The 16,022-nt window shown below is 41.0% G+C and overlaps 1 protein-coding gene across 7 annotated transcripts in view; it reads left to right on the top strand.

The window, feature by feature from the left end:
• The window catches only part of LOC104319407 (LIF receptor subunit alpha), a 55,026-nt gene that overhangs the window by 19,982 nt on the left and 19,022 nt on the right, over nucleotides 1-16,022 (top strand). For all 7 annotated transcript variants that reach the window (XM_069777498.1, XM_069777497.1, XM_069777501.1 and 4 more), the window contains 9 exons: nucleotides 1,438-1,592; nucleotides 2,309-2,429; nucleotides 4,467-4,618; nucleotides 6,357-6,520; nucleotides 7,374-7,548; nucleotides 7,831-8,100; nucleotides 10,196-10,325; nucleotides 12,139-12,302; nucleotides 13,765-13,910. In XM_069777498.1, the coding sequence (XP_069633599.1) occupies nucleotides 1,511-1,592; nucleotides 2,309-2,429; nucleotides 4,467-4,618; nucleotides 6,357-6,520; nucleotides 7,374-7,548; nucleotides 7,831-8,100; nucleotides 10,196-10,325; nucleotides 12,139-12,302; nucleotides 13,765-13,910 (1,404 nt within the window). In that variant the 5' untranslated portion in view covers nucleotides 1,438-1,510. The remainder of the gene's footprint in view (nucleotides 1-1,437; nucleotides 1,593-2,308; nucleotides 2,430-4,466; nucleotides 4,619-6,356; nucleotides 6,521-7,373; nucleotides 7,549-7,830; nucleotides 8,101-10,195; nucleotides 10,326-12,138; nucleotides 12,303-13,764; nucleotides 13,911-16,022) is intronic.

Genomic DNA, 16,022 nt, shown 5'->3' with positions numbered 1-16,022 from the left:
GTAACGCTGGCCTTTATCATAGCATCTCTTTCAGCTCCTGTGCTGCCTAGGCCTTTCCCTTAGTCTGGTTATTGCAAATGAAGAGAAAAAAGAGAACTGACCCCTTGTGAACAGCTCTGGATTATTTGACATAGTGCTGATATGTTTCTTCTCACACAGTGCGGATTGGTGAGGGACAGAAGAGCATTTCAGACATTCCCAGCTGTCCTTTGAGGGAGAATTCCTTAAAAAAAAAAAGTAATAAAAAATATACAGTTGTATTGCAGGGATGAAGGAGCATACTCCTAGTGGCGCAGAGGACTTCAGTGAAGAGAGGTTTCTTTCAAAATTACAGAGCCTTTTAGGCAAAGTCTGTTATTCTGACAATGATGTACATCTAGCTTTGGAAGAGACTTCTAAGACAAGGTCAGGAGCCTTTCCACTTGAGACTTTCAAAAGAATTAGGGACAAAATGTGAGTTTTGGAAAACTACTCTGTAGGACAGGCTGGCTCAGCTATGTTCTTATGTGAAAGTGTCTGAGCTCTGCTGTTGGTCACTGAGAGGAGGCCCCTTGCTACCTGGGAATTATGGTCTCTGGGAGGCTGCTCAAGTCTTCAGAGCTTTCAGATCACAGGGAAACAATGCATCAGGGATTGGGTGGGCTTCAGGATAAGCTTTTCCACAGTTTTCTCTTTGAGAACAAAAACTGACAGCAGCCAATGTGTGGGTGGAACTGAATGTGTACCCCTGATCCAGCTAAACAGTTGAGCTTCTCTTTGGAAAACATGCAGCCCATTAATCTTCAAAAAACTCATTAAATGTAATATTCTAGACAATTTTTACCTTAAGGTCAGTATTTACAGCAACAAGTATCTTCTAGTAGAGAAATGGCTCTCATTTTTTCCTTTTTTTTCCTCCAGACATTATTACTTAACACTGGATTGAACCAGTGATCCTGGGTGATCAGATCTGGTTCTGCAGTGTCTCAGGCATCCCATAGCTTTGAATAGCAGCGATATGAAAAGTGAGCAGCAGGGAGAGGAAAACAGATGGGTTCTCCTGTACCCTTAAACCCGTATCCGAAGCAGGGGACATTTCCATTCATGGTATACAAGACCCTTTGTGAATGTGACATTTCATCTAAGTTGAAGAGACCTGTTCTAGGGGAATATCTTGTCATGTCTATTCTGTTCTGGCCTGATAGTCCTGAAGGAGGCCTGTGGACACTTAGATTTTACATGTCTGTGATTCTTGAGGTTGTGTTTGAAATACCTCGCTGAAGACTTATGCATCAAAGAGTGGCTGGGACAGGGAAAAGGTTTGCTTGCTAGACAATGAAGAGAAGGGATTTGCTACATCTGGGTGCAGCACTGAAGAAGAAAAGTACGTGGAACAAAAGTGGTGTTTGTGGAGTACCAGCTTTGGAATTTCAAAGATTTTTTTGTTTTTAATTTTAGAACTGACCAGCTTGTTGGAAGATGATGTTTATTCCTGCTTGAAGCTGCTGTTCTGAAAACAAACAGTAGAAGAATGTGGAAGAATTCAAGCCTTCGCTGCCTTTTAGCCCTAGCTATTTTATGTTTGAGAAGCTTAATATATAGCCAAGAGATAGGTGAGTCTATTGCAATGTAATTCACGAATTATTTTTTCTTTGTAGGTTCTGTACTGACACCATTTAATTACATTGCTTTCCTACTATATGTATGTTCAAAAACTGTTGCCTCTGTGGTCCCACACCATCCTAGGGATGGAGGCGGTACCAGAGCTGGTCTCTGCTTTCCAGCACCCACTAGCATCTTGTAAACCAGTGCAGAATTTGGTGTTAAATTCTCCATAATGCAACTGTGATAGTCTGCATATGCAGTTCGTGTAAATGTCCGCATTGAGACCTTCTTGCTCTATATGTTGGCTGTCTGGGACAATTTCACACATTATCATTAATTGCCCTTCTGTCATTAATTGCCCTCCATGTGGGACAATGGAGGAAAGCAAAAAACTCATTAAGTTTATCATCAAAGCTTGCGGTTTTGCCATTGGCCCAAAGCCTGCTTATTAGGCTAGGCTAGGAACGTGTATTGTGGAAAGAAACAGCTGCCTGTGTCATTACACACAAGTACAAACCCAGATTTTAGGTACTTCTAGAAATCTGGCAGTCTGTGGCTGTCTGTAATCAGGCACACAAATCATTCAACAATTTTAAAATACTGGCTAGACATGCATGCAATAAAAACGTAAAAAGAATGGCTATAGGTGTGAACATTAGCGGTTGTTTCACAGTTGGTTAGTTTTGACCTGCAGTTTGTGACTGTATTTTTTATATGATTTCAGGTTCTCTGGGGCACCCCCAGAATTTGAAATGTGTAACGCACAATTTACGTAAAATGATCTGTACTTGGGATGTCTCTTCTAAAGGAAGACATGGACAAACTGACTTTTGCTACACTACCAAGTAAGTTGCCTGTATACCTGGTTGAAAACTATCAAATTATGATAAAAGCATAGTTATTCCTCAGTCACTGCCCACAGAATTTGTGACACTGTTGTTTCCCAGCATCTCCCCATCAGTTTTCCTTGGGTGGTGCTCCCTACAGGCACTGTTAACTGAGGCAATAGTGGGGTTTCTGGCAAAGTCTTGTTTCATGCTAACAATTCTCCTGCCAAAATCTCCTGATTGCTCTCTTCAAAGGACTGGAAGATGCTCTCATTTATTTAGACTTCTCTGTGTGTCTGCCTAGCCCTTGCTGAGAGTTTTCATGAGGGACATCTTTAAACCAGGATAAATCCAAAAGGAAATGATAGTTGGAAGAAGTGAATCCTGATGTTATGGGCCAAAGTGGTAGAATATATGACATAAGTGTTGAGATTCACATGTGGAAAAACATGAAAAATCTCTTGGTGGCTGTCTTATAACCTTTATAAATTTTAAGCTGTCTGGAGAGCATTCTATTAGAGGAAATGTAAAAATTATTCCACAATAGCTTTTCTGAAGTGAATGCAAGTTGAAAATTTTGAGAGACATTAAAACTTAAATCTTCAGTGTGTTTTTCACTAACGAGAACTACATGTGCAATTCCCCATGCTGTGGGTCTGCCAAATACTTATCATGTGCTAAGGATGAGTTCAAATCCTTTTTGCATCTTGATCCTGCCCCCAATCCAGATATTTGTACTGTCGTTTTTCCTGTAAATTCTGCAGGCAGCCCAGACTTGTCCTTGGGGTCCCTGGGCTTGGCTGCTCTTCTTCCACCTAGTTGTTTGATTCTCTGTGTCTAGTTATTCCTCCTGTGTTGCCAGCAATCATTTCTACACAAAAAAACCCGCATATATGTGACATTGTGGCCCAAGTTCAGGAGTGTAGAGTTCATGAGGTACTGCCCTCTAAACAAGAACAGTCATGTAGCTGCTGCTGTTTCTCCTTAGCAAAGCAGAACAGGCTTGGGTCCCTTAAGCAAAGAGGCTGAGGGCTGAGCTTAGTGCAGACCTCCCTGAGGGAAAGAGATTTTGTTTTTCAGTTGCCCAAACATCCTTTAATAATATCTCAGTACAGAAGAGGAATAGCCTTTCTGAGCACTCAAGTCTCAGCTGGCCTTTGCTAGCCCAAGAGTCTTGCATGAATCTTAAAAGTTCAACCCAAGCTCTTGACTACAGCTGATGGGAGCTCCAGTGGGAGCTCCAGGGTCCTGTTCCAGTTCATAAGTGAGTAACAGTCCCTCAGCAGGAAGTCTGGCATTGTTCTCTTTGCTTTCCTTCCTCCCATCTTTCCCCCAAGAGGAAGGTCTGGATTTTTCCAAACTTTTTGCCTTTCTAGTTGCATATCAATGATAATGAGCAAAGGGACTTGACCCATCCATTATTGTTTCCTGTATGTATCTGCAGCCTCCAGACAAAGGCCAGATGACATTGTGCCAAGCACTGCACGAACATTATGCACAGACTGTATTTCCATCTGGGATATTAGCAATTCTCTCCCCTACCCTCTGCTCTTTCCCCATGAGCTGAGCAGCAAAAGGGAGCTAAAAGATTTGTTCTAAGATGGGGACACAGATGGGTAAACTTGCTCTTTGCACCCGTATGCCATCACTTTGAGAAGAAGTGGAGGGAGAGGGGGAGGTACTGTTGGGGTTGGGGGGGGTTATTTTGCTTATTTTGAAATACTGATTCATGGTGACTGTAGGTTTCAGAAATGTGTTTTTTGGTTAAAAAGTCAGTTTTTCACTTTGAAGTGTTCTCTTAACAACTAGGTAGCTGCATTATACAAGTAGTGCACAGCCTTTCACTATGATAAAAGTGACTTGAAAGATGAGGGAATGCCTGTTAATCTGATACTAACCAAAGCCCATGAAAGTCTTACTCCTTCACAAACATAATATGGAGCGCTCTGTTATATTACAGAGAATTTGTGTTTTATTAGTGTCCTAGGAATAGGATTTAACTGCCTTAGCTTTCTATCAGCTGAAATACCTGCTTAATCCTCTCTGTCTTTTCAGTGACCTCCCTCCTCCAGTGTGTTTTAAAACTAAGGAGAAAAGGGTTGAGATTCCAGTCCCAGAGAGCTCCAGCATGGTGACAATAACCACAAACAGCATTTCTGGAACTGCTCTTGCTACCAAAGAATTTGAAATTCGCAAGGAAGACATCTGTAAGTATCAGGTCTTATGTGTGCACATAAGGCCTTTGTACTATGATTAACAATGCTCCAGAAGTGTATATGCTTGCACTTTTCTTTGGCAGTGTTCCTCTATGTAAAATGTTGACGTGCTGAGTCCATATGAATCTACCATACATAACAGGTTTTTTTCTCTCCCCCTTCAGGGGAAAGAAAACCACTCTTATCCATAGCTCAGAGCAATCAAGGGCAGAATGTGAGGAGGAAAACTACGTATAACACTGTTACATCCCCCTAAACACTCTTCACCTTTTTTTTTTTTCCTAATTATAAATTAGGAGGGATTTGTAAACAAGTTCATGGTCTACGTACTGAGGTACCTGCATGGGTCATAAAGTGCATTTGGTCAGACCTGGCTTGGGAAAGGCAGAATAAACTTCCTAGTGCCTGTTCTCCCATTTTAAATGCTGAAAAGCTACAGAATGAAGTAGTTTATTCCTGCCATTTTACAACATTTTAAGGGAAGTTATATAATATGTCACTCCTGGCAGGATCGTATTTTCTTAATATATGCCCAACTTACCCATTCTGTTCAAATGTATACCAAACTCAGCAAATACATTTATGCTTGGAAGGTAGGCTGCATCATGTTGGAGTCATAGATAAATTAGTTTCCTCCCAGAGGAGGAAGTTGTAAGCTGAAGATGGCATTGACACCATCTGTCACACTTGCTCATAATTTAGGCATTGGTTTTGGTTTGCCTGATTTTTCCTTTAGTGCAGTCAAAATCTAAAGTCAGTAGCGCTTCTTAGCCATGGCTCAGTTTTCTCTTCAGTTGAGAGCAGCTGAAGAACTGCAAGGAAACACACCTCAAAAATATGTGGGCAACACAGTGGGTTCTCCAGCATTTTGCTAATTCCAGGCAGGATGAGTCTCTCAGGTTCATCAGACTTTATCCCAAGTAGTGTGTTGACTGTGCCGAACACTTTGCAGGCTCTCAGAGCCTTGGCCAGGACCACAGCTGGATAAATCACACATTTGAGAAACAGGATTTATCCTGCACCAGGCCCAATGAACTGCCGTAACCCTTGTACTGCCATAATCCTTGCCTGCTTCTCAGCCTCTTGCTTCACCACCATCCATTCATAGAAGAGATGCTTCTGTTTAACCTCCCTGCCCTGTCCCCATCACTATGTCATGCCTTTAATATTTCTTCTGGTTTAAAATCACATTGCCCATGATCCTCTTCAGAGCCTCATGTGAGCTTCTTCTATCCTCTGCTTCTCCTCTCCTTTCTCCCTACTCTCACTTTTGTTGCAAGTCCCCTCTTCCCTGCTGGTCTCCAAATCCCACTTCTTCCTTTGGGGGATTTTCCATCATCCTCCCTAGATATGTTCTCATGTACACTTCAGAGACTGCCGCCATGTTTCCTTTATCTCTGTGGCGTTGAATGAAGGTTGTGAAAGATAGGATGTCTTCCTTACGGTGCATTATGAAGAGTCATATTCATGATCAGTTACTCATACATCTGCATGCTGAGATGTAAAAAGAAAATGCTACCTGGTGACTCATCAGCACCTGTGCTTTCCTGGGAACTTTCATGCTCAAGTAATGACAGAGCCCATCTTGTTCTAATTACAGAGGTTGAGTTACGTGTTTGTATGGCTACTAGCCAGTTCAGAGCAGAGAGATGTGGCTGTTAAACACCTGTAGGGCTGGTGTTGCTGACTAATGACTCAAATATGTTTTTTTCCTCCTCTCTTTTTCAAGGGTTTGTTCCTCTGACTCCACGCATTCTTAGTTTGACACCTGACTTTTCAACTTCTACATTAAATCTGAAGTGGAGTGATAATGGATCAGTCTTCCCATATGGACTGGGTGCCTTTTGGCAGATTCAGATACTCCGCAAAGAAGCAATGGAAAAAGTCACACAAGTAAGTCCTTTTCTTCCTTTATGAAAAATATATATACAGTTTTTGCCCTTGGTAATATCTGGGAGGTCATTTGAAGAAAGCTGAGAAGAATGAAAATTGTAGAGCTTTGCAGAACCTGAGTGTAGTCATGCTTCTGGTAGGTAACTTCTTGTTAAGTTTCAAAGTTATGAGGACACTGGCTACTATACTGTCAGTACTTATTCACAGTCACAGAATTTTTATTTTTTGTAATTTAGTACAGGGGGTTTTTTTAGTTAGAACTTGCTTATGAATTTGGCAGGTATTTTACACTGTTATCTCTGCTTTACTTCTCCAGTAGTGTCTCCAGTCTTGGTGATCTTTGAATGTTCAGTTTGAGGGTTTTTTCCTTTTTTTTTTTTTTTTTTCTTTTTTTTGCAACCACAGTTACTCCAGGCCAATTTGTAGCTCTGTTCTATAATTTTTAGGAATGGAGGAAAGATAAAATCTGCAGCATGGGACTAATATTAGATGATTTTCATTTTGGAAAAGTTGGAACATTTCACTGCCTGGGAGAGGCCCAGGATACTGAGATGCAGTATATACCTTTTGAAATGGTTGGCGAGCTTCCTGCTTTTTCTAAAATGTCTGCCCTCTGGTATTTCTGGCTGGCAGTTATACCTGGCTGGTGGGCTGTTTAGCATCTTAGGCTTTTGTCCAAGTAAATTCACAACACAACTGAAAGTTAGGTGGGCCACTCCAACCATCTATCAGGATTTTATGATTTACTTCAGTTAATTTGCCATTCTGTTGACATCTGGGAGATTATATGTCATTACTAACAGGTATTCATAAGCTCTCTCTTGGTTGTTTTTTGGGGGGGCAAACTTTGTAGGTAACTTACTATTCAAAACTGACTCATGAAGACATCATTCTGTCTTGGAACTGGACATCAGATATGCCTTTGGAGTGTACATCACACTATGTGAAGATTCGCTGTTACATTAATATAACACAGTTTGTTGGCCCCAAGGATTGGAGTGACTGGAGCCCAGTAGAAGAGGTCCCTGGTATGTTTGTTTCCTTGCCACCACATGGACTCTGATTGCTTTATCAAAAGTAAGCCAAAATAGGAGGAAAAGCATTAGGCAGTGATGGGCTGCTGCTTTTGGGGGTGTTTTGATTAGAGAAATAATGCAATCATTAGTTATGAAACCTAGTAACCGTTGATTTGTATGCATTGGAGGGCTCCTCAGTCACACTTTTGCTGATCAGCACGATGTATATAGCAAATTGTTGATGTGGGTTTTTTGTTTGTTTGTTTTTATTTTCTGTTCTTCCTTCTCTCCTAGGAAAAGATACCGAGCCCAACGGGAGTGGGGTGTTTCCTCAGGACACTGTGGTGGCAGTGGGTTCAGATGTGACAATTTGTTGTGTCCATGAAGAAGGACAGCAGATAAAACGGATGACTTATGGACGAGAAACATACCCAATGATACATCTGAGCAGTCGGAGCAGTGCAATCAGAGTGCTAAATGCCAGTGCTTCAAATACCAGTGGGACAAATGTAGTGTGCATACTGTCTAAAGATGAGATGGATGGAACTGTCCTGTTTGTAGGATGTATGTATCATTATGTTTACTAACCTTAGGAAAATCAAAATAATTTTGAGACTCTTAGGGTTCTGCTAGGAAACAAATACTATTGTGGCTTTTTTTTTTTCCCCTGGCTTTTGGTTTCTAAGGATGAACTGGGATTGTACTTGTTTGATTTCACTGTGGAAACTACAGCCCATGGAGAAGACACCAAGGCTGAGAGGATGAGGAGGTACCCATGTAAGCCGCCTTCTCTTAGAACCTGGCGCAGTGCTTGTCTCCTTGATCTCTTTTTCTAAGGGACTTCTTCATGGTCTGGAATACTTACTAGTTTATTGCCATATGAGGATTCACCCTCAGTCTTTATCACTTTAGGTTTACATCTGTTCTAGTTTGGTCCCTGACAAGGCAAGAGTAAGAGCAAGAATTTTAAGTGAAAACATTCATTTACCAACCAGTCAAATGAAGACAATAAAACAGTTAGACTTGCAACAGCAACAGATGCTCATCCAGGGCAGTAGCTCCCTGGGAGCTAATTACAGCAAAGGAACACAGCTGACAGTTCATCTTTCCTGGAAATTCTTCTAAACATTCTTTTAGTATTTTCTTTAAAAATACTGAATCACTGTGTATCTTCTCTGTGTAACCATGCCAGCCTCAGAAGTCTCTTTGAGATACAGATACCTCTTAAAACAAACTACTCAAAGTACCTGGTTCTTCTTTCCTGTAATTGGTCGCTTTAGATCTTTGTGTGTTTTCCTCACAGGGGTTTTGAGAGTTATCGTCTTCCAATAGCTGCCCATTAGAATCCTGTTCCTCATTACAAATGCCTGCCTTTGAACTTAGGGTCCTTGGGGATTTAAGGAAAGGAGAGGGAGACCGGACTTATTTTGAAAGTGTGTTCCCAACGCCAGCCTCTGCCTCCTGTCATTGACTTTGTGGCTTAAGTGTGTGATAGCAGATGCAAAACAGAGTCCAACCTTTTATGACTCAGCAAGATGACATTTTTACATTATTTGTGCAGTATTTGCTTTTGTGGGAGAATCCTCCAGGTAACTAAGTCTGTGGTTCATGAATGAAGGTTGTGGTAATCCTATAGGTTTTTCTCATACAGTAGTTTGTGAAGAGCTGGGATGTGGTGAAGTCTGTTTCCTGCCAGTGTTGCTTCTTGTGGTACCTGCTTAGTGGGAGGGGAGAGGACTTGTCATGATGCTTTTGCTGATGAGAGACATTCGGGGAAGTAAAGGTAGAGGAAGTAAATGTGTATGCACACCACCTTGGTTAAGCCTAGGTCTGGCAAAATAAGTGTTCTTTTTGGCACGCTGCTCATAATCTGGATTAAGCCTGTCACTATAGCCTCTTATGTTAGTGCCCCTTCTCTAGGCCAGCTATGTGAATATTATTGTGCTACCTTTTGGAGAAAAGTGTATGTGGCTTGAAATAAGTGCTCTGCTTAGTCCTACATTAGCACGGTTACCCTCTCTGTTGGGAGCACTGCCCATCTTCTCCAGTAAGGCACTCAAAGCTGCTTTAATATGGGAGCAAAGAACAAGCTTTAAAAGAGCAAAGAAGGGCACTTCCAAAGCAACAGTGAAGAGGATGAGCCATTTGGGGCTTGCTTTAACTTTCAAATTCAGTGTAGAATTCATGCTAAAGGGAACATCTCCTTGACAAGACTTGCTTGGAGACTTCAAAGCAGTGGTGGGGCTGGCACATAAGAAAATGTGACGCACAGCCAACAGCATTCCTACATTGCTCAGCAGCTAAACTGATGCTCAGAATTTTGAAAAAGTCTTGGCAGAGTTTCAGTGAAACACTTCCAGGTCAGAGCCTGGAGCTTGTGAACATATTTGCATGTGATTTACCAGATTACCCACCCACTTAGAAGCCTAGAGTCAAGTCTTAGTCAGATGGGGCTGATAATTCTCCATCTGCTTAATTAGGATTTTTTTAAATCATATTATTTATAGGTTGGAGTGTAACTATTACCATGTATTGGTGAGGCATGCAATCTAGACCCAGCAAAAACAAATGGTGATACTTTCAGGAAACTAGTGGCCGAACTGCTGTACTAGGATGGCAAAACGTTGGCTAACTGTTTTGGTTTCCTTTTATGCTACAGATGCCCCTGATATTCCCCAAAACCTCAGCTGTGAAACATCCAACTTCCTGAATATTAAATGCACCTGGAAACCAGGCAGACCCAGTGGACTATATGGAAAACGAAGAACAAAGTATAGTTTATTTGAAAGGTAAAACCATTCCCCACTCAAAGGAGTAAAAAGGGTGGAACTGGAATATGTCCATTACTGCCTGTGATTTTCTGCACCATGAAAGAGCTTGTGGAAGTTGAAACTAAACTAAACTTGGAAAACCGTTGTCTAGCTCTGAAAAATTGCAATGGGAATTAAGTATAACTTTTCCCAAAGACTTAATGCCATTATGAACTCATGAGAAAATAAAGGGCTTAGTGTGTTAGGCTGCTGCCAACATGTAGATAAGACCACTACGAAAATACAGGGAGATATAGGAGTGATTCACTAATTTTTTAATTTTTTTTTATATGCAACCTCTGTCAGGTCATCTGTCAGACATTTACTGAGCTTCTGCTATGCACGATGACAGAAACACACTGAGGAACAGTTGTAAGGGAGGCCATGGTGCATTTCCCAAATGCTGCTAGGGAAAGTAGCAGTAAGCCTACATCCATTCTCCTCCCAGCATTAAGAACTGGATAGTGTAGAGCAGGCAAAGTACATGTTAGAAGGAAAATGTTGAAAGGGACAAATAACACTGATATCATCCACAGAAAGAAGTGAAGACTGGTGTCCTACTAGTTTGCCTTACATCGTAGGCCATGTAAAGCCTTAAAAGTGAAGAATTGCTGTTTTGGAATAGCACTTGCAAATGGGATTCCTTGGTGGTTATGATTAGAAGTTAGTGAGGAGTTAACAAAATTCCTGTGGCGAGGAGGCTCCCCCATAATGCCAAAGGAACAGTCAGGGAAAGGAGCCAGGAGAGGCCTGAGTCACACAAACTGATGGGAAATGGAGTCTCATGGTGGCTTTGAAGCAAGTCAGAGGCAATGAGGATTGAGTTACAGTCACAGATGTCGTCCAGAATGCTAGTGCTAAAAAAGTCATTAGCTGGGATGCGAAGAGGTGGACAAAACAGAGCAGGTATTCAAAGGAAAGGAGTTGCGTCGCTAGCTGCCCATATTCAGCTCATAAACAAGGATGTAGTTCAGACTTGTTTCACTCAGCCCAAAGCTGTGAGGAGATTAATGTGATGCATTTCAGGGTAAACATTCTCATCCTTGTTCTCAGCCTACACTGAGCTATTGAAATAGAGAGAATCGTGTGGAGAGAGCTCAGAGCTCAGCTAGAACACAATAAAAATGCCCAAAGGAAGAAATTAAACTTGTGCTACTGAATGAGAGGTTTACACAGATTGTAATTAAAGCAACTTCTATATAGGTACATACATACAGATACACACTTTAGATTTCACCCCTTAAGATGTAACTCTGGTCTTGGCTGTTACCAGACTGCCTCTCCTGCTTTTGATTTAAAAACGTCTGGGACTAGTGGATATATCCCAGGTAACGAACTGTAGTTTAGATTTGGCAGGGCTGAGAGAAAGTAGTAGAAAGTAGCGCTGATAGTAATGTGTGTCACATCTCCCTAGTTCAGAAAGCAATTAAGAACATTCTTTTAATGCAAATATATGCTGATCTGAAGAAAGATACTTTAAGTCAGAATCTCAGTTGTGACTTGTGAGGTGGTTTTACAGGACCTACCTGTTTTCCAGGCTTTTGAGAAGTGAGAGGATGGAAATGTTATGCTAGTGGAAGAGGAGAGTTTCACGTGAGAACAGGGCAAGTCATGACTGATGCCACTTTAACCTGCGTTGTGGTGTTAGATATGCCTCTGCAATCAAATCATTCTGTAAGCCATGTGTCAGTGAACCCATCGTTCTTTACTGTGTTTTCAGTCTCGACTTCTGACTTTCTAGAAATTATGTTATTCAAAAATTAAGTTGTTCCCCCTTTTTTTTACTTTGTAGAATATCTGGTAGAAATGTTTCATGCGAAGTCAATGAAATGAACAGAGAACGTGTCTGTGGCTTTCCAGTACTGGCTGATCAAAAAACCTACGATTTCATATTAGGTGTCTCCAATCCTATTGGGCAAACGGAGTCATCGCTTTTGGTTGACTTAACTCAAAGAGGTAAGACTTAAGAATTACAAAGGCAAAAAGATATGTTTACTGCATGCTAACCATTTTTTTTTGTTTTGGGTTTGAACAGCTCTGACATGGTATACTTGTCATTATTTTGTTTTATTGTCACCAGTATTTTGCTGTGTTCAATAGTTTGAACTTGAAAAGAAAATAGCTTAGGACATGTCCTGAGGGAATGATTAGGTGTACAGGGAGATGCCAGTTCTCAACAACAATGCTACCAGATTGGATACACTGCTGTGGATAAATGCTACTTGTGATCTAATAATTAGCCAGCTGTTGTTTATGTATTACTTCATATTCTATTACACATCAATAATTAAAATTTAGGTGTAACTTTATGAACTGTTAAGTGACCCTGTATTTCAGTGTCTGCTTACAGGGCAAAATACTATGCAGTTTTACAACAGCAGGATTTGGAGCATAAAAAAAGTAGCAGTAAAAGTTAAAAGGTAATAGTAGGAGTATTACCTGCTGTTGGTAATAGCCACGATCATCTGCTGTCATGGTTTGTAGAAAAAAATAGCTTCTTTCATTAGGCCTTCAGTTTAAACAAGGAAAGGGAGAAATTACCACCTTTCTAGTGCTGTCTTCCCCATCCTTTTCTATCTGCCTCCACAACCACAGCTGAGGATTCAGGGGTTCCTAATGTTTACAGCATTCTGCCCTTCTCTCTGAAAAACTGAATTTAAACATGAAGATGGTGCAGATTTTTGTCCATGTCCCAGTTCAACTAGCCTGAGGTTAGAATTTTCAGAGTAAATCGGCAAGTCCTAGAAAAGCATAATTTGTTTCTGTTAATTATAAACTGGGTTGTTTTGCACCCAGTCAATATGACTGCTATTTCCTATTTGTTTCATTTCCTTTCTTTCCCTCACTGTCCACTTAATTCCCAACATAGAGTACATATTTCCTTAAGGGTAAGAGGGTAACTGGAGCAATTCCAACAGTAGAGATTTTCTTCTCTGATAGCTATGAATAGTAGTACTGAATATTATTGAAAAATTCTGCGAAGGGAGTTTTGGGAAGGGAGAGGTCATTTAGGAGTCCTACCCTGTCCTAGTCTGCAGATTTTAGGTTCTAACTTTAAAAGTTCCCAGAAGGTGAACAAAGTTGAGTAAGTTTCATCCGTCACTGTAGTTCTCTGAAATAGCTCATTTTTCGCTTTTTTGATAAAGTCAATAGGAAGGGAAATGTTTTTCTGTGTCTCCAGCTCCTTAGCACACATGCCAGTATGCTCAGCTTTAAGTAAGTCTGTTTCCATGTTTGATAGCTGAGAAAAGCGTCAGGAATGAGTCTGTGAGTGCCTTCTCAGCACCAGCTGTCCTAGTTGCTGATCGGATCACTTATTTATCCTTCTGATTCTCTTTGATCTTCTAAAGTCAGATTTTTCTGAACTAAAATGAATGTTTTTTTCTTAGAACTGAGGGGGTTTTCTTTGTTTTTTAAGTTCATCCAAAAACTCCAGAAAAGTTAACTGTTTCTGGGAACAGCTCTACAAGCGTCCGTCTGCATTGGTTTATAAATGGCAGCTTTGCTGAAATCAGGCTTCTGTGTCAAATTGAAATTCGCAGTGGTCACTCTGAGCGAAAACTGGTAAGTTGCTTTTAGTGGATTTTTTTTTTTTTTGGCTCAAATGTTGATCTTTTTCACTGAACTAATCACATTTCAAATTCTTTTCTCTCTAAGAGCTTCATTCTGATTATCTTATTAAATGATTAATGTAGTAATGACTACAAGTTCATCTACAAAAATCAGAAAAAGTTCTGCTTATCTCTCTTGTTGCCTGATTTCTTTTTTATTGGTTGGTTTTAAACAATTTAGAGGAAAGTCAAATTACCCACCATGTTATTTGGTATTTGGAGAGGGTGCGTAGTGCTTCATGCTGACCCATTAGGTAACAATCCTTGTGCTTTGTGCTTCCTGGTGCAAAAGGTATTAACACACACTTGTTCCAGGATGCGCTGCTGCCCTGCAGACTTCCTTGGTGGTTGTTTCAGATTGCATCTTGCAGTCTGTAGCTGATTTTTTTTTTTTTTTTCCCCCCTCCCCTCAGAGGACAGTTCATTTGCTTGCTGTCAGCAATTGATATGCACCTGGCTGTAATATGGAGCTGCTAAACCTGCTTGCGTGTCAGTGATGTAGAGGCAGGATAGGGAAGGATTCTCCCACTGGGTGTATCAATAGGTAATCCCCAGTGAAGACCTCTGGAGCTGGAGAGAAGGTGGTATTTCTGGGTGGGGTTCAGATTTTCCAGCATTCAGGCTTCCAGCTTTTGCCTGGCTTTGGTGCTCTGTGTCAGTGACTCGAGCTGCATATTTAGTCTGCTGACTGTCAGAGGAGTTTAGAATACTAATTCAGACACCAGCAGCAGATACTGAGTGTAGGTGGTGGGAATATATCCTCTTCTTCCGTATTGCCTACTTTGAGTGGGGTGATCTATGTCACTGGGGAAGCCTAATGGCAGAACTGCATATTCAGTTGGCCTGAGATTTACCCCCAAATTCTGTGTTTGTACGTTTAGATGGAGTATCTCTGACCAGCTTGGGTAGGCACATGCTGAATTATAAGGTCTTGCTGCACAGAGCCTGAATTTGTAATTTGAGCATATTAACCTCAGAGGCTGGGTTTTATAACACTTGTTTGATTTTTAGCAGTATTCTATTACCCACTGCATTTACTTGCCTGTTTGGCACAGCCTTGAATAAAGTCATTCAAGCCACAGAAGTGATGCAGCTGAGACTGAAGATAATGGTTATATACATTGCCTCTAAAATAATAGGGTAGTAGTTAATGCATGCTCTGTAAGAATATTTTTAAAATGCTTTCAAAGCACTTAATGAGTATGAAAGCCTTAAGCTTTATATTTTCACTGTAGTGACATGTGTTAAGTAGTACCCAGAGATTAGGTACTGCAAAGAAAATCATATATATCTTTGCAATTAACAGGAGAAGGAACTGGCTTTTAGGTGTATGCAACAGCTCTGACAGATGAGCTGAGTTGGATTTTGGTGTATAGTCTGGGATACCACCATCGACAGCCCTCTACATTTCCGTGCTCCCAACAGTTACTGCTTCTGGTGCAGTCAGAAGGGGAAAGAAGCACCCAAGTGTCACCCAACCCCAGCTCAGTTAGGTTAAACTGCTAAAAAAGTAGATTTGCAGGGCTCTGTCTAGCCAGCGTTACGCTGCCTGAAGCCTGGGGCACACACTTGCTTGTGAGCTCTGCTACCAGGTCAGTCATCTGGGGCAGTGGGAGATGGAAAGGTCTTATGCTGCCACAGCAGTTTGATTCACTGCACCTGTGTCAGAGCCCACAGCTACAGATATTTTGAAACACAGCAAACAGCTTGGTAGAAGCTTTTACAGCCTTGTTATGTCGTCCTCCACAAGTTCTCTGTAATAAAAAAAAGTAGCTGTAAAATTGTTATGGGGTTTTACATGGCATTTTGAGGATGTTTTCAGAAGCTTTTCCATCTGTATGAGAGATAGTTGGCTCTTTTTATATTTTTCAAGTTGTCATTTGGCTTTAGAAATGCTCAATTAGTTGCATCTTAAAGTCACTTGGAGTCCAGTTTTTGGCAGCTGTGATGCATATGTGTTATAATTAGATTCAGTAAAAAACACTCCCAGCCTTAGGGTTTCTTTAAGTAATCATGAAACTGAAATACTCCCTGGAATCGCACCATTTTAAGAATAATAGGAAAG

This window comes from Haliaeetus albicilla, chromosome Z (assembly GCF_947461875.1).
Source record: "Haliaeetus albicilla chromosome Z, bHalAlb1.1, whole genome shotgun sequence".
Taxonomy (NCBI): Eukaryota; Metazoa; Chordata; class Aves; order Accipitriformes; family Accipitridae; genus Haliaeetus; species Haliaeetus albicilla.
Note: the sequence above shows the minus strand (reverse complement) of the source record. Positions and strands in the feature narration are given on the sequence as shown.